This window comes from Melanerpes formicivorus, unplaced genomic scaffold (assembly GCF_026170545.1).
Source record: "Melanerpes formicivorus ecotype bairdi unplaced genomic scaffold, bMelFor1.0.p_v2 SCAF_120, whole genome shotgun sequence".
NCBI classification, from domain to species: domain Eukaryota; kingdom Metazoa; phylum Chordata; class Aves; order Piciformes; family Picidae; genus Melanerpes; species Melanerpes formicivorus.
In genome coordinates this window covers 197,239-218,971 of record NW_027142472.1, presented here as the reverse complement: position 1 = coordinate 218,971, position 21,733 = coordinate 197,239, and the positions used below count along the sequence as shown (strand labels likewise).

Here is a 21,733-nt window from a genome sequence, read left to right as displayed (position 1 = left end):
AGAAAACCTCTTCATATTAAAGGGAAACTCCAAAGGTAACTGTTCATCTGATTACTTACCGATCAAGATTTGACCTGTTTTCATCGCTGAACTACCTGGCACCAAGCCATGAACAACAAGCTTCTCTTCACTGATTCCTCTGGTGACTTTATCCTTCCTGCCTTGTTTTTCTGCCCTTCTGCTGTTCCATGAAGACTGATGGACAATCCCTACTAAAGCCTCCAGCAGCCTGTGCTGCTCATCTTCTCCAGCACTGTTCAGTTTTCTGGGATTTACATAGACACACACATCTTTGTATTTTTGTTGAACAGTCACACCCATTTTCTGAGTGGACTGGTGTTTCAGTATGGAAGTAGGGCCAGTGGAGTGCACATTACAGCTTCCACTGCCTTTCTTACCAGAATGCTTTGGCAAAAGATTCTTCTTTTTTAATATTTGGGTCAATTTCTTCAGTTCATACTTTCTTTCTTTTCGTGATCCCTCTTGAATAACTTCAGCTTCATTTTCACGAAACCTGACATGATTCACTGCTGGCAGTCCTGGGCAGCTGTTCTGCAGCAGAGCCTCTTCTTCACTTTCACTCAATTCTAAATAAAATAATTCTCCATTTTTCTGCACATCATCCAACCATTCAGGCTCAAGGTCACTGGGAAAGAAAGAAGAATGATAAGTGAGAGCTCTGATAGGGAGGCTGCTATACAAGTGACATCAGATTACTTCAAGTAAGGAGGGGATAGGGAGAGTGCAAGAGGAAAAAAAAAAGGTGAAAAAAATAAAAGTTGTCTCTTGAATGCTGAAAGCTCAACTGCTTTAGGTTTGCCATGAGGATGTGAGCTCTCCTAAAGCATACAATGGATGTGCAGGGAAAGACATCCCTCCCACATGTTAAAAGAGGTTCTTCACACGCCTTACCCGAAAACAGCTATTGCAAAAAGCACTACTGTCTTGTCTGCAAACACCCAAAAACTCAAACCCCAAACCATTTCTTCCACATACAGGTTTTAATTAATAATTGCATTCATAGCCATGACAGGGCTTTCTCTCACAGAAAAACTGACATCCTATTGGCTCATTCCTATTATTTTTTCCTTTACATATGTATAAGATGGATTGTAGTGCAAGACCTTTGGAAAGGCAAGATAAACATTTTAAAATCACCTCAATAACCAAACCAAAACAACAAAAAACCCCACCCAAGACAATATCTAGCTAACACTTATTAAGACAAGTTAAGACAAGTTCAAAACAGCATGCTCAAGTCCACATGCAATAAGACACCAAAAAAGTGAAGAGGCAGCACTACTACAACTCTTCCTGTAGCAGCTGGACTGGCTCACTAAGTCACTATCAACAAGCTGCTGCAAAGAAAAGGCAGCTACATGAGTACCCACTGCACAGCACAAAGATTTTGTCCTAATTTGGCAACAGCAACGTGTCAACCATATCCAGTTTTGCACAGTATATTTTAAGATGTAAGAACTGGAACAAGTCCACAGCACAAAGACAAAAGTAAGTACTTCATAAACACGTTTTAAAGGGAGACTGAAGGAAATTATACTCTTTTGGTTGAGGAAAAAAAGCCCAGATAGAAAATGCCCCAGATGAACAACACCATGTTGCTACAGAAGGATGAGAATCAATATGGTCAAAGCAGGAATACATAGTGGTTTAATTTACCTAAGCATTTAAGCTAAATATTAGGAGAGCTCTTTGATCTCACACACACAAAAATAATTGCCTTAGCAGGTGATGTAAGGAATACCTAGGATGTTCTGTATGCAGATTTTTAGGAACAAGGTCAGCTCATTCTTCCTGATGAGCTGACAAACAGAGCCTCCCTGAGTGTGCCTACACTGATAAAAATCAAATGAAGAAAAACTAGAATGGAGACTTACATGATAATTATTATAATGAATTGTTTGAAGCTCAAAGAGAGGACCTGGCTGGACTATGCATACAGAAAACACTGGCATTACTCTCCTCCTGGAGCCCCAGTGACATTAGAAGTCTACAGACATTAGATGCAGAGGGGAAGAAAGGTCAAGCACTTTCTCTGCATTTATTATTTTCCCTAAGTTGATAATTTTAAAAGAAAAGCCACCACCAGTGATAATTGGGCTATTCCTGATGGCCATGGCTAATACAGTCTTTGCATCTTCTACAGAGTCTTACTCAAGACCTTGAGTATCTTACTCAAGAAAGTGTTAGCACGACATCAACACCTAAAGGTTGTTAGGGCAGTTACCTGATTCAGCATCTCTCAAAATGTACAAAATAACTCTTATATGTACAAAATAACATGACAGCTTTTCCTCCTTGGTTTGTTTCTTAAGAAGTATTGCTGCATTCTGGTGCATGTAAGCAAAAACTCAGAAACCCCAAAGCTGATAAAGGAAACAGTAAGCAATTTACAAAGAAATAGCACTTGAGTTACCAGAAACTCCTGTGATCTCTGTTAGCCTTTTTATTTACCCATTGTAAGGGATTGTGCTTTTTGGAAAAGCTCTCTTCCTTGGGGTAGAAGTCCAAATTTCAGCTTGGATGTCAGTTCATACATCCATGGTCTCTAGCCTCACTGTCTATTTTTATTAGAACTCACTATATGGAGCAAGGGTAAAAAAAGGGGAGTCAGAGAGTAGTGTTTACACTGGCTCCACTCAAACAGAAGCACTCCACAGAGGTGGCTCCTCCTCGAGGAGGAGTGTGCATAACAAAATCACTATATGTAAATAAGCTTCCAAGGACAGAAGACTACAAAAGTGTCACAAGGACATGAAGTGCTCTCCTTGAAGGCATTTTCATGAGCATCCTGTAAAGGACCTATCACTTCCTCAATACAGATCCATACAGATATCTAAAAAAGTCAAATCTGAAACAAGAAATCTGCACTTCAGGGTGACAGGTTTTTTTTCCCTTAATGCAGTAGTTGCACAACAGATTTAAAACAAGCTTAAAAGAAAGAAATAATTAAAATACCATTTCCATGTCACCTCCCTTGTGCCTAAACAAGCATTCACACAATAACTTGAGCTTTTTATAGGCCTGGAAGCTTTAATGAAAGGATTGAATAATCTGGAAGACTCACATTCATCTAAGTGCAGTTCCACTGATCCCACACAAACACTTCTTTGCGGTAAATGTCTGAAAAACTGTGCCAATTGAACTTTTCCATGTATGGAAGAAACATACACTAGATATAAAGGATCCAAGTTCTGATTCTCAAGCAAGAGAAGCCTTTTCTCTCCCAACCATACTCAGAAACAATAAACAGTTAACATCTATGAGCCTTGCTTTAAAGCAATTAGAAAACAAATCAAGGGCTAACTATTTCATAGAATCACCAAGGTTGGAAGAGACCTCAAAGATCATCAAGTCCAACCTGTCACCACAGACCTCATGACTAAACCATGGTACCAAGTTCCACGTCCAATCCCCTCTTGAACATCTCCAGGGATGATGACTCCACCACCTCCCTGGGTGGCCCACTCCAATTGCTAACAACTCAGTGAAGAGCTTTCTCCTCACCTCGAGCCTAAACTTCCCCTGGCACAGCTTGAGACTGTGTCTTCTTGTTCTGGTGCTGGTTGCCTGGGAGAAGAGACCAACCCTCTCCTGGCTACAACCACCCTTCAGGTAGTTGTAGACAGCAATTATATGATGAAACACCACTCACATAAGTTTTTTTAAAGAAGTCAAGATCATAATATTTACTTTTCCTAAACTTTGCCTTCACAACAACCAAGTACAGCTTCAGACTGGGGCATCAATTCAGTGCAGGCAGAGCTGCCATCCACTGAATGGCTGTGGCAGCCTGGAGGGGTTCTGCCCCATCACAATTAGTGAAAGCGACAGCAAATGTTAAACTCTGTTAAAACAGACACAACTCTAACCCCCCAGCACACTACTTTTACACTGACATATGTAAACATTCACTTAACAGCTCTCTCAGAAAATAGACCTTGCTGACAAAGCAGCACTCCCAGCACACCCCTATTTCTACCCTTGCATGAATGCTCCTCAGTTTATCTGGGGTTTGTCACATTAGCTGCAATATCTAGCACAGTTTCAACTGTCAGATGTTTGTTCTGGTAGGCAGTAAGCTTTAATTCAGAAACCCATTCACAGGTTTTTCTCTCTTTAATAAAACATAGCTCATTCAAAAACCACACAGATTATCTAGACAGGCACAAATGCTATTATCATAAAATGGCTACTTTTCAAAACTGTCCTGCTTCTGCCTCCCTTTTCATTACAAGACACATCTTAACCTCTTGTATCTGTACGCAGAAGGTTGGAGAGTTATAAATCCAACAGAAGTTACTTGGACAGCAAGTGAAAGCTTTGCAGTTCTGTTGAGCTTCACAGCGATAGAAAAGCTGGATTTCAGTCCCTCCAACAGCATCATACCTTGTGTTCTGTTACGAAACATGGGACATGGTTTTACCCCCTGAACAAGTATAAATGGTTGCCAGCAAATAGGCATTTTAGATGAAAGAAACGGATAAGGAAACCCAAACTTGCAGGTGAGTAGGGAAAAGCATGGTTTCAGGCAGACGTGTTACAGTCGAGGTTGGCTTATAAGCATAGGAACAGAATAATGCAGGTGTACGTCCAACAGCTTTGACTCTCACTGAGCCAGAGGTATAGGAAATTACAAACTGAAGAGTACTTAAACACACTTCAAACCCCACTTGAGCTGAAAGCTTTTTCTTCTTTGCCTTACCTAACAGAAACAACAGGATAGATAAAATGCCATAGATTAGACATCGAAATACACACTTGAGGTGTCAAGCGGAGTTGCTTTAAGGTAGAGAACAGAGAGCAAATTTTTATACAAATTAAAAAACAGGAACAAAACACACACACCCCACCGCCTCCCCCCCAGTGGCTGCACGTCTGACTTTAAAACATTCTTTGGCATTGCAGAGCTGTCTCCTCACCCATCATCTCCCAAGAACCAGGCAGGCTGCAGCCCCACTGCTAAAACATTTGGCACATAGCAGACAAGTCCCTCTCTGCGCCGAGCAGTGCCCAGCTGGGGTAGGGCACTACCCCAGGCACTGCCTGCCAGCTGAACTCACGCTGCCGCCCACCACCTGACTTTCAGAGTTCTGTCAGAGAAACGCTTTTGAGAAAGCGACCTGCAGTAGGAAGCCTCGGCACTGGGCTGCGGCGAGCGCCCCGGGGAACCCCGGCCGTCCCACCCTCCCCCGCACCTCCCTGCCCTTACTCGGAGCTTGCGGACAGCGAAGTGGCACACGAGCAGCTCTCGCTACTGCTGCTTTCGCTGCCGATGCCGGCATGCTCAGCGCCTGCAGGGTCAGCGTCTTTCCCCCTGGCCGGCTCCATCCCCTCGGCGGCCACGATCCCGCCGAGCCCCCCGGACGCCATGACAGCCGCAGCACAGCGCGCCTGGCGGCCACGTGACCCGACCCTGCCCTCCCCATTGGCGGGTGCCATGGACACGGGGGAAGCCTGGAGGCGCCCCGTGCCCGGGCGGGACGGTGCCGGGCTCGCCGCGAGCTCGCCTCAGCACAGGCCTCCGTCGGCGCCCGTCGCGGTACGGGGAATACCCAGCCCGCCTGCCTCCCTGGGCTGGAGACAAGAAACATTTCCCAGTGCTCTCAAAACAAACAGCTGAGCCTCCCCAGTCCCTTGAAAGCCTTTCAGTAGGTGAGTCTCAAACATGTAATGGAGGACAGACGATTTATTTAGTGGTTGATATAAAGGTGTCAGCAACGGTCCCCCCAAAATGCGACTCATACTCCTGAGGGGAGCCTCAAAGCATTGCTTATAGTCAAAACCTGATCTGGAGAAAGAAACGTGAGGCAAACAATGATTTTCAAGTCAAATAGCTAACAGTGGAATACTCCTGTGCTTTATGTTATGCTCCATTATAATAAGAAGTCCTGAGAAATAATTCATCTTTTAGCCTGGAGAGCTGTTAGGTTAGGAAGGAGACCCAAGGATGTGAGACAGACACAAATAAGCTTTATTTGGCACCTTAAAGCATTCAATACAGTCTACAAATGCAAAATCATGCACAGTTGGGAGAGGGGGGAAAAAGTCTGCTCAGTTTTCAGGACTTAAATTATTCACATCCATGAAAAACAAGACCCATGGCAACCCTGCAGACAACTTGCTGTGTAGCTATGTCAGTAAACCTACCAGGACACGCATGGTGAATAAGGAAAGTGATGGAGAATCATTGTTGGAACATTTTTAATGCATTGGATTTAATCTCTGCACAGTGGGATATTTGCACAGCTTCGGCAGCAAGATTTTTACAGTGCTGGAGCACTATGTAGGAGTCCCTGATTGCTGGTATGCAACTCCTGTGCTTGAAAACTGTTTTAGGGCAGTGTTTCATCAGTAAGTGTGATTTTTGAGTCAAGTAACAGATGGGAAGGTTTTGGACTCCTGTTGATATGATTAAGGCTTCAACTGGAGTAGTTAGAGATACCTGTTTTGTGTGAGAGAGACCTTTATTTTGTGGTCATCCTCAGGTGCCTGTACAAGATGTGATGTTACAGATAAATAATGGTTGCGTAGATTTTAAGACTAAAAACAGGAGACAGAATAAATATTTGTTCCAACATGGTTTCATTCAGTTTAGGACAGGATGTGGCAGATAATTTAAGGGGTTTTCTCCCTATCCTAGCTGGCAACAACCACTTCACATGAAGTATACAAATCCATGCATGAGAGACAAAAACCCCAAACAAACAAAAAAAACCCCAATCAGATCTGTGGTTGCTTCCACTTGTCGGAACCTTAACATTTGCACCAAATTCCAGAAGAACAGGTGGAAAAAATACTGCTCAAGTACCTCACCTACCAAACAATTTACTTTGTAGAAACAAAATAGTCTGCATAAACAGCAGTTCCTAAAGAGTTATCTTTTCCTAAGAGGAACATTGCATGAGTTAGAATTTTGATAGTGGTAGGTGAGATACTCTGTCCCATCCTCCCTAATTCTGTTTATATTTGCAAGCACTTTTAACACACTGAGCAGCACACTGCAATGTTTCTGAAGTGATTGTCTATGCCAGATGGTCCTCTATTAGTTATGTTAAATTTCACCAAGTTGAAGAGTTGGTTGATTGTTTCCAGTTGTTTGCTCAATACGTGAGAAAGACAGGCTCCCTAAGAAGGAGGCAGCAGTCTTAGGCTACTTGCTATTTTATAGAGATCACTGTATCACGAAGGAGAGGATGATGGAAGATTTTGGTCCACTGAGAGAAGTAGTTGGGAGCCACCTAAGTATTTTCCTGAATGTGGAATTTTTGCTGCTGTGGGAACAATTAAAGATCGCAAGACACAATATATCTCACAGCAGGATTTTATTTTAGTGAAGACACAGATTTTCCCACACAATCCCTCTTGAGAGGAAAGCCTCTCATTTCTTGTGCATAAATATTAGGAAAAGACTTGAAATAATTTGTCTTCTGGCAGCGTCTTTACACTTAGTACAAGTAGTTGGGCTGATACTTCTTTCTAAGGAACCCATAAGCCGTCTAAGCTAGGTCGCTATTCTTAACAAGCACATGGTAAAAATTTGCCACAGGGCATCACTGGCATCAACATTACTGCTCACACTGGACAACTGGTTAATGAGCATTTAAAAGTGGATAATTAAAAAGCACTCTCTTTTGCCTCAAGGTTCTTCTGATTAGCTGTTCCTGCAAGGAACTAAATCCATGTGTGGAAACGAATTTCAGAACAAGAGTTCCTTGTTACTTTCTTGGCTTAACCTGCTTTGAAAGCTATTGTGCTTTTAAAATCTTGATCCACGTTTATATTCAGGAGTAGATCACAGTCAAAAGAGAACAGGTATAGGACACACCAAAGAAATATACTAGTCCTTTCTAATAAAAGAGGAAATAACCAGGGCATAACTCTTATTTTTTGGTACTGTTTCATGGATACTTATGAACCCCTACTCCACTGTCCAATGGAAACTACTGACATTTTTTCCACTGTTACACACAGCTGATTTTTTCATCCTGATGATGAAGAAATGAGGCTGGAATTACAGTCTTCCCAGCAGCTAGATGGAAAAGCAGAGGGAAATTCAGTATTAGTGTTTATAACTGACTTGTCGTGTTTAGTTTTGTAAAGCCAGGCCTGATCTTAGCAATTTTACCAGGACCCATGATTCACTGATGATATGCCAGATTGCTTTCACTGCCTCACATTCAGCAGGTGTGCTGGGTGAGTCATGGATGTAGTTGAGCTCTTCTCAGCACAGGAATGAAAACTGGGACAGTGTTATGCCTCTGGTATACTGGGGCACTCTGCTCTAAGCGAGTTCTGCCTGACACTTAAAGAGTACCATGCTATGGAATGACTTGAATAGTCATAGTAGACTGGCATTTTAATTGGGATATTTATACATAAAGAGGCTAAATGGAGAATGGAGGTTACCTTTATGACCAAAGGAATAGATTTTTTTTTGAGAAAACACTCCCATGCTCAATAAATAAAATAGACTGAGCTTTCTGACTTTTCAAACTTCCCTCTATGCAACTGGATCACAGAAAGCATTTTAGAAGGCAAACATAAAAGCAACAGAAGACAGCCATAAAGAGTTTGGGAAGACTAGGTTCAATCCATCTCATTCTTTTGCAAGCCAATCTTACCAAGTTAAGAGTTCCCTCCAGCATGAAAGGCTGATGTGATTTCAGATAAGATTTTTCTTACTGTTTTTACTTCATTTGACATCTACAGGCTTTTTGTAGGATCACCTGATATACATAGCAGGCATGTCAAGCATGAAAGTAAACAATTATTTGCAGTCACTCAACATACAAATGTTTCCAGTATGAACAGCACCTTATTACACTGGGAGTGTACTAATATAAGCAGTACCAAAGCATGTTTTTAATCCAGCTTTGAAACGGAACATTTTCTGTTAGACCAGTGGAAAAGTGCAGGCATAGGGTTCTGGGTACCAGAGGGTCCCCTGCTAGCACCTGGGCACATTTGTTACTTATAAAGTGGCTTCAGAGCAGGGTGCAAGAACAGGCTGCTCCAGCACCCCCCCCTTGCTGCACTCAAGTGTTTCCACCCTCAGTGTTCACAGGAATGGATTTTAAGCTGCTATTCAGTTTGATGCTTAGGCTGGAGAGAAGCCGAGTTAATAATTAGTTGCTAGTTTCCATAGCAAGAGCTGTTTGGAGCTGGCATTGTGAGAAAGCGACAGCTACTTTTCTTCTGCAGTTGGAAATAAATCAATGTCGTTGAGAAAACACATTAGGAAACGGGCACTTTACAGAACAACTGGAGATGAGCTTCTGTTGGGTACTGCTGAACGTGATCGTGTTTTCCTTATAAAATTTGAGCAAATCTCAGCCAGGACAAAGAAAATGGCTTTGAAAGTCCTGTATTTGCCTGTTGAGTAAGGTCTTATTGGCGAGATTTCTTTGTGGGGTGATACTGGGGAGATGGTGAAGGCAGGGAAAACCTTCTGCTCGTGCAGGGTGCCTCCTGCACATCCCCTTCAGAAGTGCTCTTCTTGGGGTTAGGTGTATTTCCCCCCCTCCACTTAAAGAAGGGTTCAAAGTGCTGATAAGAGTTGATGCAACAGTTTCCCTCTGTCAACGCGTCTCCCTACAATGCAGGATGTAGGAAATGCACAGGTAGCCAGTGGGCTGCCGTGCGGGCTGCAGGGAACCCTGCGCTGGGGGAACTCTCTTCACCTGCAGGGCTCCCGCTCCTCAAGGAGGAAGGGGAGCCCGAGGGCCATTGGTACCCCGCGGGCACACGCTCTTTTCCTTCCCGAGCGCGCCGGGGCAGCCCCGGTTCCCTCCGCCCGGGGAAGGTGCGGGGAGTCCCTTTCGCTTCCTGCCTCCACAGCAGGCTGCCGCGGGGGCCTGTCCGCAGAGCCGGCAGCTCCTCGCCGGCGCTGCGGTTACCTTCTGCGCGGTGAACAGGGACGTTTCTCCCGCGGCCGTTGCTGTCCCGGGGTAAGCGGTCGGGAAGCGAGGGTGTGCCAGGTCTCCCGTCTGGGAAGTGAACTCCCGCCGCCCGCTTGCCGCGAAGCCCGTAGCGGGCCGGTGCAGCAACCGCCTCCCCTGTCCCTGCCACTGACCTGTGCAGCAGGACGCTCTGCACCGAGTCCAGGTCCTCCAGATTCCTGGTGACAGGCCGCGGGATGCTGTACCTGCCCGCCCCGAACATCGCGGGCGGGCGGCCGCGGCCCCCTCATCGCCCGCCCCAGCTCCGGGGAGTGCGGGCGGGCGCAGGCAGGTGGGAGCGCTTCAACCCGCCCGCCTCTGCCGCGGCCCGCGCGGTCCTAGCGCCCGCCGGCGCCACGCCGCGGGCACTTGGGAAACGCGTCCCACCCCCGCGGGATCCGCGGCCTGAGCCGGGGACGTGGAGAGTGAGGCTGGTCCCGAAGAGTTGGCCCTCTGCTGTCCCAGACCTCGTGCGGGCTGCCGTTAGGGGCTCCCGTTGTTTCTCGCAGGAGCTAACAAACCCTGAAAACACCAGTTTCATATAAAAGCAGTAAAATCATTCCTGACCGCAACCCTAGGGTTCTTTCCCAGAACTGCATCCACAGCTCCTGTTATTTGAGAAAGTAGTTTTTTCCCGACGTATTTTCCTGTTGCTTAAAATAATGGAATTCCCCAGTTGATTCTGTTTCCTTAAGTATTAATATGAAAAATTATCAATCCCACAAAATCTAATCCAGTCTTTGTTTCTCTCTTTTACAAAGCCATAATTACAAACACTTTCAGATGCTTACTGACTCACAGGACTGCTTACTGGTTTCCCATCAGCAAAATTCTGGAAGCATACTGAATAAACAGGGATGTGAATATATAGAAGTGGTGTGATCCACATCTTCACCATTTTTATTTCCTACCAATCAATTACCATAATTATTTTCTCTGCTCACTTTTACAAAGGCAGCATTTTTCTTTAGAATTTTTCAAGATGTGCTCATCTCTTCCAGGTTGTCTTTAATAGGTGGTTGAGTCATCGACCCTGGAGGCGTTCAAGGGGAGATTGGACGTGGCACTTGGTGCCATGGTCTAGTCATGGGGTCTGCGGTGTCAGGTTGGACTCGATGATCCTCGAGGTCCTTTCCAACCTAAGTGATACTGTGATACTGTGATTTAAGATCACCTTGCTATCAGTTACTGAAAGCATGAGTTTTAGTTTCTCTGTCATTGTGCCTGAGATAATTATAGCAGCACAATGAAGTAATTTCCCAGAAAGACCATCAAGAGGAGGACCATTATCCTCTGTCAATTTTCTCCTTTCTAAAGTTCTACTTACTTGCTTTTTCAAATACCAGATAGAAATGTTATGAGATGGACAACCTCCTCTGAATTCTGCTGCTGGAGAGGAAGTGAGAACCACCATTATCCACTGAAGTGAGCAGTGCATCTAGGTGAGCAGTACTGTATCTAGGATTATGACCATAAAACCTTTATTATGAACTTCAGCACCAGGACTATGGTACCAGGGAAGTTGAAGGTATACCAGGATTTTAGGTCTAAGTTACAGTAGCTGAAGTGGTTTAGGATGTACAGTGTCACAATAAACAAATGCTTCTGAGGTGGGTGCTGAGCAAAGAACATCTTGCAATACATCTTGATTTCAGGAAGCCGATGGAAATTGCATGGTGGTCATGTCCCCATTGCTCTAGAAAAACATTTAAGCACAATCTCTGTTTCTAGGTGACTGTGCCAATGGGCAAAGTGTGACCTGAAGCTTACAGTGTTTCATATACAAGTGGTGGTGGAAGTATAGCTCAGATGGCAAGGTCAGAAGTTCTCCTCCTGTTCACAGATACAGCTACTTTTGTGCTTTCGCAATATATCTGCTATGGTGAATAAGCCCTGTGAAAGTGGGGAAGAGACAGTACAGGTCCTTTTAAGCTATTCATTCTTATCTGCATGCCAAATTGGAAACAGGAAAAAAACCCAAAAAAACAAACAAACAAAAAAAACCAAAAAAGGGAAAGATTAGTTGATGATGCTTAAGATAGCATTGATTAATCCAAAAGCATTTTGTAATTCCTCTGACATAACTGGCCTTCCACAGCTCAGCATCTGACAGTAGTATGATCAGGAGCCAGAGCTGCGAGCACTGTGTGTATTTTCCTCAAGCAAATAAGAGGTGAAAGTTCCTACACTTACATACTGAGACTATAGAATTTCATGTAGATCTGGGACTTCAATGGCTTATCTGGAATGCTACATTTCCATCAGTCCTGTATAGTGTGCTTTTCAGAAAACCATTATGTAGCACCAGAAGAGCAAAAGCTGCAGAGATTTGCTTTACTGTATTTTTTTTTCTTACTACTATTTTTATTCCTCAAGGGAGCAGAGATGTTTAATTTTGCACACTACAGGGGTGTGTTTTCCCAGTCCACTTAGGACAATGGCAAAACCACTTCTAGGGCTGGCATTTGTTGGTAGAAAACAACAAAAAACCACAAACCATTTAGAATAAACCAAACCAGGTTGGAAGAGACCTTCAAGATCATCGCGTCCAACCCATCAACCAATTCAACCCACCTAAACAACTAACCCATGGCACCAAGCACCCCATCAAGTCTCCTCCTGAACACCTCCAATGACGGCGACTCCACCACCTCCCCAGGCAGCCCATTCCAATGGGCAATCACTCTTTCTGTGTAGAGCTTCTTCCTAACATCCAACCTAACCCCCCCCGGCGCAGCCTGAGACGTTACTCTTAATAATACACTACATTGCCAGAGGGCCTTTCCAAGAAGCTTGTCAGTTTTTCTTTGTCCCTGGGATCCTTCTGACAGGAGACCCTTTCTTTGTGCTTGTTACAGCTACTGACCTAATGCTGAGCTTGAAGATAGCATCACCTGCTACTAATGTTGTGCTTGTGCATGGCCTTAAAATCGAGTGTGAAGGTCTTTATTAGAATTGCTTATAAATCAGCAAAAGTAGAGCACAGAAATGAAAAAACGTAATGTAAGATTTGATGTAGCTTATGAAATGGCAGATCCAGCAGCACTATGCTGCTGATAAACTGGCAAAATTGCTAATTGCAAAATCAAATAGAGCACTTTCCTAGATATCAGTTACAACTGTTACCATATTTAGCCTGTCTAGGCTCAATATTTATGGATGCCACAACTGGCAAATTACAGAGGAGCTGAAATTTAAAAGGGATACAGTGGAAACTTTGAGTTAGTGTTAATACTCTAACATAACTTTTGCAAATCTCCCAGCCTTTGACCTTTGCAAGGCTTATTTTAGTTGAGTTTTACAGATTGAAGTTTCACTAAAGTACAGAGTACAGTTCCATGTTGTTTTCTGCAAGGTTTTAGCATGGGTACATAAAATGGAAGGTCCCTATTCTGTGTGAAGTCTGTCAGCTCTTGTATTTGACTACACATAGAGAACATGGCATTACAGCATATTTCCGGAATCCAGTCAAATACGTGCAGCTGGAGAAAGATTAAACAGTTCTGCAATGCAGAGAAACAAAACCATTAGGGATTGGGGAAGGAAGAAATTTAACCAGGTTAAAAACAGAGCAATGATAAAAAAAATATAATATAATATAATTTTAACAGGCACACTGCCTACAAAATAATTGTTGTATGCCTCAGCTCCCCTTCCCTTTGTGGTACTTTTACTGCCAGTTGAACTGCCTTGGGAAAGCCTTTCTGCTTTGTTAAAGAACAATTCTGGTGTAAAAAAAATAATAAGAAGAAACTGAAGTATTATGATGCTGTGCTTATGAAAGAGATCTCTTTCTGAGATTGTATTGTGGCTTTTTTCCCTTAAAGAAACAGTTGTTAGGCTCTTGATCATGAAACTATTTCCTATGCTGACAGGGTCAGAAGTTTTTGAATCATAATCCTCTTTTGGAAAAGACTGAAAGAGGTTATAAAGCTACTTTTGCTATGTTCAAAGACCTTTGAGTACCTTGAGTTGGGTGGTAAGTCAGCACACCTAGGGATCAAAGACTTACCTGCTTTCATTTGTTGCACAAGATGGAAATCAGGTTATCATTCCTTCATGTGTATCATTTGTTATTTATACCATTAGACATGAGAAGTTAGCACTTTAGGGGGAGTTGAAATCTGTCAGAAGAGATTCGATTCCTTCCACTGAATGTGGAGAGGGAAATACTTGATAATTGTTAATCAGTCCTTTCCTATTGAGGCAACACATAGTGCCTAGGCCAATATGCTGGCAATAATCAGCTGTGGGCTATTGTTGCCTGCTGATCCAGGATGGGGTTAAGTATGAGGCTTGAATGAAAGTGGGTTGATTGTGACTCCATCTGGATAAGACAGAAGTTGTGATAAGACTGTAAGAATTTGATGGAAATGAGGAGTGCTGAGCAGGCAGGATTTGGAAGATTTGTCTCTTTTAGATCCACTTTTTCCTGTAACACTTTTTGTCCTGGGGATAAATTTGTAGAAAACTACTTTTTTTCTCTCTCTTCAATTACACCTGTGAGTGAGGGAGACTGAGACTTGCTCTACTCTGTTCCCAAACTAAGGGCTACAGCTAATTGTTGCTTCTGTGCAAGGTTATTTTCCTGATTATGCTGTTCTTCCTCACCTCTTTGCTTATGAAACTACCCCTGTATCACAGGCAGCAGAACAGCTGCAATTTGTAGACCAGCATGTTAACCTAAGCCTCCATCTACTACGATTTATTTTCTTATGCCAGGCTATAAACTGACAGTGGAGTTTTAAGTTCATATATCTGTTGCATTAAGCTGTGGTAACCAAAGGAATGATGAACCACATTTTCAACTCATCTGAAGTCACAGAGATTTGATAGCTTAATGATTTTTTCCCATCTGACTGGATTGTGTGTACTTTCCCTTCTACTTTTAAATTGGAGGTTGTTTGTCTTTGGAGGTAGCAAGTCAGCAGAGGCTCTTAGCACAAGGGGTGAAAACCCATAAAGGAAACAGATAATTTAGCATGGCATTGTTTTGTGCTGTGTTACATTGCCTTTTGCTGCTAAGTGGGTTCATTACAAATGTGCTTTTGCTGTCTTAATATTATGAGGCAATACTATTCTTTCCCTTCTGACAGGATTGAATATGGCCATCTGCCTCTGGATTTGTTTGTTATCCTAATTGAGGCTAGATATGTTTTAATATGTGGCAAGGGCTGATATAATTAGATTTTGTTAAGCTGAAACTGATAAAGTTCTCATAAATTTATCTATAAATATGGTTTCTGACCACCTGGTCTTCTGAGAAATAGATGAGAACCGTGAAAATGGGCAACTTGTGTTTTATATGAACATCTGGGCAAAGTGTATCTGGCAAATATGCTAAATAAAAAAAAACACTCTTGAAATATGATTTATTTTCTAGAATGGATTTTAAAGCTCTCTCCCCCTCCTATCCTCACCTTTTGGACTTGTCTGAGTTTCTGGAGGCAAAGTCTTTGGTGTTCAGCTCGCTCACTCCTACCTTTATCCCTTTCTCCAAACAACACGTAGGTTCTGTTTGCCTGTCTCATCCTGGGCGAGCAGTTTGATCTTGTTGTATTATGGTTTTGTGTGCAAAAACTTTACTTGCATATTTGTTCTCTTTTTATTTATTTTGTTGTTGCTGCTGTTTTGTTTTTACAGAAGTTATAATTTTTTCCCAAGTCCGTCTTCCAGAGACAGGAAAAGTTAATTTTATTTTGAAGAAAATCATTCCTATACTTAATTCTAGTAGAACATCAAAATTCAGCTTTCCTGGTACTAGGAGGACACAGTCTCAGGCTGCGCCAGGGGAGGTTTAGGTTGGATGTTAGGAAGAAGTTCTATACAGAGAGAGTGATTGCCCATTGGAATGGGCTGCCTGGGGAGGTGGTGGAGTCGCCGTCATTGGAGGTGCTCAGGAGGAGACTTGATGGGGTGCTTGGTGCCATGGGTTAGTTGTTTAGGTGGGTTGGATTGGTTGATGGGTTGGACATGATGATCTTGAAGGTCTCTTCCAACCTGGTTTATTCTATTATTATTCTATTATTATTATTATTATTATTATTATTATTATTATTATTATTATTATTATTATTACTATTATTATTATATAAGAAAGCAAACCCATACTTTTATTATTTTTAAGACCTCACTATTCAAAAGAATGATTTAACTTATGCTAATTAATATTTGGGGCTGGCAAGGCAGTGTATACATGTGTGTATATACACACACACATACACAATCATTGACAGTAACCCATAGCAATAAAACAGGGTCATATGTTCGCATAACAGCAGGGTTGAGATTGTTTATTAATCTTGTTTAACTCTGAAGGAAAGTAAAATTATGGAGCATCCATTAGACAGTTTGTCTGTGATTTAAAGAAGTAAAAGCATATTCTCACCTCACAAACAGTGCTTTTGGATTTAATACTTGTGTTAGACTCTCAAAAAATGCACATATAGAACTTCTATGGATTAAACAATTTAGGTAGTTTAATCATGAGGTAAATAGGATTGTTTTTGGTTTTCCTATCAGGTGTGCTGAGAATTCTCTGCTTCTTAGGATAGGATGGAATGGAATGGAATGGAATGGAATAGAATAGAATAGAATAGAATAGAATAGAATAGACCAGGTTGGAAGAGACCTTCAAGATCATCGTGTCCAACCCATCATCCAACACCATCTAATCACATAAAGCACTGAAAGCAGTCACGACTGACTTACAGCTTGACAAAATGGATAATTTAGTTTTAATACCGTTTTTAAATGTAAATATTTTAGTGGCTCGCAAGCTTTTTTTAAAAAAAGCAGAATAGCACCACCTGGTGCTGAGCAAAGAATTTACGATCAATTCCGATCCCTTTTTGGAGATTGCTTCACAATCACAATTTCAGGTCAATTCAGTAGGTACATAACGCTTTTTCTGCCTCTATTAATGCTTCCTGGCCCTTCTTTCTTATAGGCACTTTCTCCCCTAAACCTTTATCCATTATTTACCGTGTTTTAGGGACTTTAAAAGAAGTTGTTCTAATTTAAACATTCTGGGCATGTGTAAAAAGTTATTAAAAGCTGATTCCCAGACTTTTTTCAGCTGCTATAGGTTTAGGGATGATGAAGAACGATAGCTTAAAGTGAATTTCACCACTGTGTGTCTTTGTTTCTATCTCTTTGTGGGCTTCCTTATAATGTTCAGAATTGAAAGCATAATGGAGGCTAAGACCTACATTCTGAAAGAACTTCAGATGCCTAAAAGCTGTCAAAGTCAACAAGAAGTTACATGCCTGAGGATGGATCCTTAAGAATTCAATTTTAAGGCATTAAATATTTATTTCTGCAAATAAAAAAACTGAAGATAGTGTCTTGTATTTAAGGCATCTATATCCTGCCTGATACTTATTCAGTCCTCAGCTGAAGCTCACAGCAGTATAGAAACAATTCTGTTTGTGGCATCCCAGCAGGAACCCTAAATTCCAGCTACATCTTGAAGCTACCTAGAATCTTAGTTTAGATTACAGTCTCCAGCTGTTCTGTCAGTCTGGAGGCTTCCTGATTTTGAAGACAACACAAACAATAGAAGGAAACCCACATCTCATCATTCAAAGTGCAAAGAAAACCTTTCCCCCAAAGCTTAGTTGCATTTCTCCTAACCTGCCTTGCCCTTCAGCAGAAAATAAACCCACTGATACTAATTTTGTTCCTGCTGAAACTATTGGATGCCAGAGCTACTGTGTGACAAACTGCCACAAAACTTTGTGTATTGGCAAAAGGGTTAACTGGTATTGACTATTGCTTACAGTGAAGCACCTGGAAAATCAAGGAGGTTTATTTTTTGCTGTTGTGTTTCTCTGTGTTGCAGTTTACCATTTTTTCCTCCTCAGTGACCAGTACTATCCTTATGATGACTTTATCTCATATGCACCACTCTGTGTCACTGTTTTGACTGATACTTTTTAAGGTGACTTACATATGATTTTTCTTTTGGGTGAAATAACATTGTTTTTATAAAACAAATGCATTCATATCATAAACATCAATACATCAATAAAATCAACAAGCCAGTTACTAGGTTAACTGTCATAGGATCATAGAATCATTTGGTATGGAAGAGACCCTTCAGGTCATCAAGTCAACTGTTAGCTCAACACTGCCAGGCCACCACTGAACCGTGTCTCTCAGCGCCACATCTACACATCTTTTAAATACCTCCAGGGATGGTGACTTGACTTCTTCCCTGAGCAGCCTCATTCCAGGGCTTGACAACCCTTTGAAATCACAAATCTCATATATGCCTAGAGATCAGTTTGTGATTTTGTCACAAATATTGGTTTAGAATTTGTTTGGTTTAATGTTATGTGTTTGAAGTATTAAAACCAACTAAAATTGGTATTTTTAAGATTAAATAGGCACCTTTATGTTCAGAAATTGCTGACCAGGAGCTGATGTAAAGAGATACTAAGGACATATCATCGTGAGTAGTGTACACAGCAGGAGAGTAGAGGTCTCTCAATTACCAAGCAAAAAAGTTCCATAACAAGAGCAATATGAGATAGTTACTTGACCTTAAAGGTATGAACAAAGCTGGTTAGCTCGAGCCTAGTGCTGTAATGATACATTGCTGCTGCTGTGCTATGTATCAGGAAATCAAAGCATTCAAAGCTCTAAAAATAATAGTTGTTTCTTAGATAGTTGCCAGCTAGATGACCAAATCCTGCTGTTAATGTGGTCTTTGATGTCTGTCATTTGGGAGAGAACTTTGTAAACACATTTTGTCATGACTTGGCTCAACTACATGTTGTCTTCCAACATCCATGCTATTTCTCACTGTGGACACATAACAAGCAGGCCAATCATGGAATTGTTTTGGACAGGACACTCTTTTACTGAGATAATACAACTCAAGTCAAACTATCATGTAATTTTAGTTTCTTCTGGTCTCTGAAATCTCAGCTATTAGTTTGCTTTCCACCTTATCAAGAAACTTTGATCTGATGTAGTCTTCTGTTTCTTCAATTTCTTCCATGTAGCAGATGCAGTTTGGCATCTTTTCCAGTGCATAGGATCACAGAGCTGAAAGGACACCATGGCACTGCAGGCACAAAACTATCTAATCCTGTGCCCCCAACCTCAGGAAGATTAACTCCTTAGCAATAGGTAGTGTCATGGCTTCTTTTTCACTGTGTGACTGTAGATACATCACCTTTCTTGTGCCAGCACATCCTGAATGCAGGGGTTTACCAATAAACAGGGTCTTACAGTCTGCAGGAGGCGGCCTCCTATTTGCTGTTTTTATTTCAAACACTGAAAACTTTCCACAGCCTATCTCCATTGAGGACAGTTTTATTTAATCTTCTGTGAAATGGCTGTATTTACAATGGGTTTGTTTTCAGTACCCACAGAGGGACTTAAAAATCCAACTAACCAACCGTGCTCAGAAATTTTCTCTGACTATAAATTTTAATTTGCAAGCAAGAAACACTAGAGGGCATTGAAAGTTCTGTGCACATACATCTGGTAACTCCACAGTGCTCTCTTTAACAGCAGTCCTCTCAACTTGATTAACAAGTAAAAGATTCCTAACATGATGGAAAAAGCTGTGGAGGCCATGTGCAGCCTGAACAAAACCACTTGTGGCACTTAAATGGCAAGTACGATAATCACTTTGGTCAGCAGGAACATGCAGCATACACAATACAAACCAACATGATATGAAATTTCACATGGATTTCTCTGAAAATGGAAGCAAAACAGTATTAAATGCAGCCATTTCTGTAAATGGAATGGTATAACTTGGGACTGCCAGCTGGTAATGTTATATATTCTAGTTTGTCTTTTGTCTGAGAAATAGAATATTTCTTTTTCCCTGCATGCATTGTACAAATTCAGTTCAAAATATAACAAAGATAGTGATAATTGCAGTGAGGGTTGTGAGTTCTAAATTGTATGTGTTCTTATGAAGAGAGAAGGAAATTGAAGACAAAGTGAGTATGCACACAGTGGAGATTTGTAAGAATAGTTTAGAAGTTGTTTGTCAGTAATAGGAGCAGAATTTGCAAGATGGTTCTTTGATTTTCCTGAAACAAACAAGAGCTCTTCAGAAACCTCTATTTGTTTCTGGAAATAATAGTGCAGGAAAAATTCAAAGGATGCAAAGAGTTTCTCAGACAGAGATGCACATATGGGATACAATAGAGGAATGTCTTCCTCAGAGAAAGGTTGCTTACTCTCCCTTATCTCTCTGTCTGGTTTAGATGTCTGTATGGGTCTGAATATGGCAGACTTCAAAGGGGGCATTTTTTTTAAGGAAATTCAAATGCTGCTACAGTGTCAGTGGGAGTGATGCAAAGTGGTGCAGGGAAAGGCAGCCTCCTCTTGCTTGTCTGAATCCCATCAGCTTTGTAAACCTGCACAGAACTATGCACCATCACAGCCCAGGAGCCAAAATACTGGCCTTTATTGCTGGTTTACTTGTGTGTAGTTCTGTGTTAAATCAAAATTGATTAAGCCTGGAACTTTTGTTTCACCATTCAAACTATTAAACATTGGAATAAACTCCCAAGGGGTGGTGGCAGATTCTCCTATGTTAGACAGTTTCAAGGCCAGCTTGGCAGGGTGCTGGGCCATCTCATTTAAACTATATTCTTACCCTAAAAGGTTGGACTGGATGATCCCTGAAGTCTCTTCTGATCTGGTATTCTGTGAAAAGCCTGGATACTTTTTCCTTAGCCATTTTGCATGTTGCTGAACTACCCACCCCATGTAGCTATTTAACATCATCACAACCAAGCTGTTCTGAGTGGTTTAGAGATTTCCATATCATGAAACAGTCATTACTCATTTTTATGACTGAATTTTCTCTGTGAAAAATCAGAGGAAATGAAGCATACTTCATCCAGAGCTTGGGTACATGCACACATTGATGTCATTATCAGCGATATCACTGCAGTGAAGCAGAGAAATAGACAGCTCCAATGAAACTGCTGTATCCATGACTTTAAACCAGTCCCGTTAGAGAATGAAGACATAATAGATGGGAGTGCAATGAAGTGTGTTCTGCAATAAGAAAACAAGTAGACAGGTCATCTATTCCATAAGGGGAATAATTGTCTGTTGCTATTTTAAAGCCTCTATGCAAAATCCAGTGTAGAATGTAGTACTTGGCCTGCATGTAAAGCAATGGCAACTAAAATTGTGCTTTACCAAATAGCAAATCAATTATTTAAAGGTCTTAGTTCTGTACTATGGCTACATGCAGGTAATGCTTTCAAAAAAAAAAAATGTTTTGTATGTGAAAGAAAGAGAAAGATTTTTTATCACTGGATTAGTGTTTCAAGTTCACTTTCAAAACATCTGACCAAAGGAAAGGTAAACACAGTGAAATATAACCACAGCGCAAGGTTATGCTATACTGTAGACTTGTCTGGTAGCAGCATGAATAAAGAACAAATTTTAACAAGGGAGAGCATCAAATGGACTTGATCTACCTGTCACAAGTCTTTACAAAACTAGCAGACACTTCACTGTATCCTTCACAAGTTGTCAATATAAACGTGCAAGGCTTGAGGTCACGCAAAAATGTTCTGAGAAAACACAGACAATCTGTGGTGGAAGATTACAAAATGAAGACCAGAACTCCCATAGTGTTTCCCACTGAAGGAGCATCAGATTTGTGTTCTCCAGTCCAGGCTTTTCTGAATAGCTTTTTATTTCATTATGACAAACTGCTGGAGCTGCCACTAGCTATACTTTTCACCAGAACAATTGCACCATGGGATTTGAAAATGTTTCCG

The 21,733-nt window shown here is 41.6% G+C and overlaps 1 protein-coding gene across 2 annotated transcripts in view; it reads right to left on the bottom strand.

Moving 5' to 3' along the window:
* INTU (inturned planar cell polarity protein) overlaps positions 1-10,213 on the bottom strand; it is a 44,230-nt gene extending 34,017 nt beyond the window's left edge. Inside the window, exons 1-2 of one of the 2 annotated variants that reach the window (XM_068167583.1) lie at positions 10,094-10,213; positions 60-646 (exon numbers count right to left, since the gene is read on the bottom strand). In XM_068167583.1, the coding sequence (XP_068023684.1) occupies positions 60-646; positions 10,094-10,182 (676 nt within the window). In that variant the 5' untranslated portion in view covers positions 10,183-10,213. Of the gene's footprint in view, positions 1-59; positions 647-5,230; positions 5,392-10,093 lie in introns of those variants that run through there. The other variant, XM_068167582.1, reaches the window with a different exon arrangement.
* Between the last annotated feature and the right edge of the window lie 11,520 nt (positions 10,214-21,733).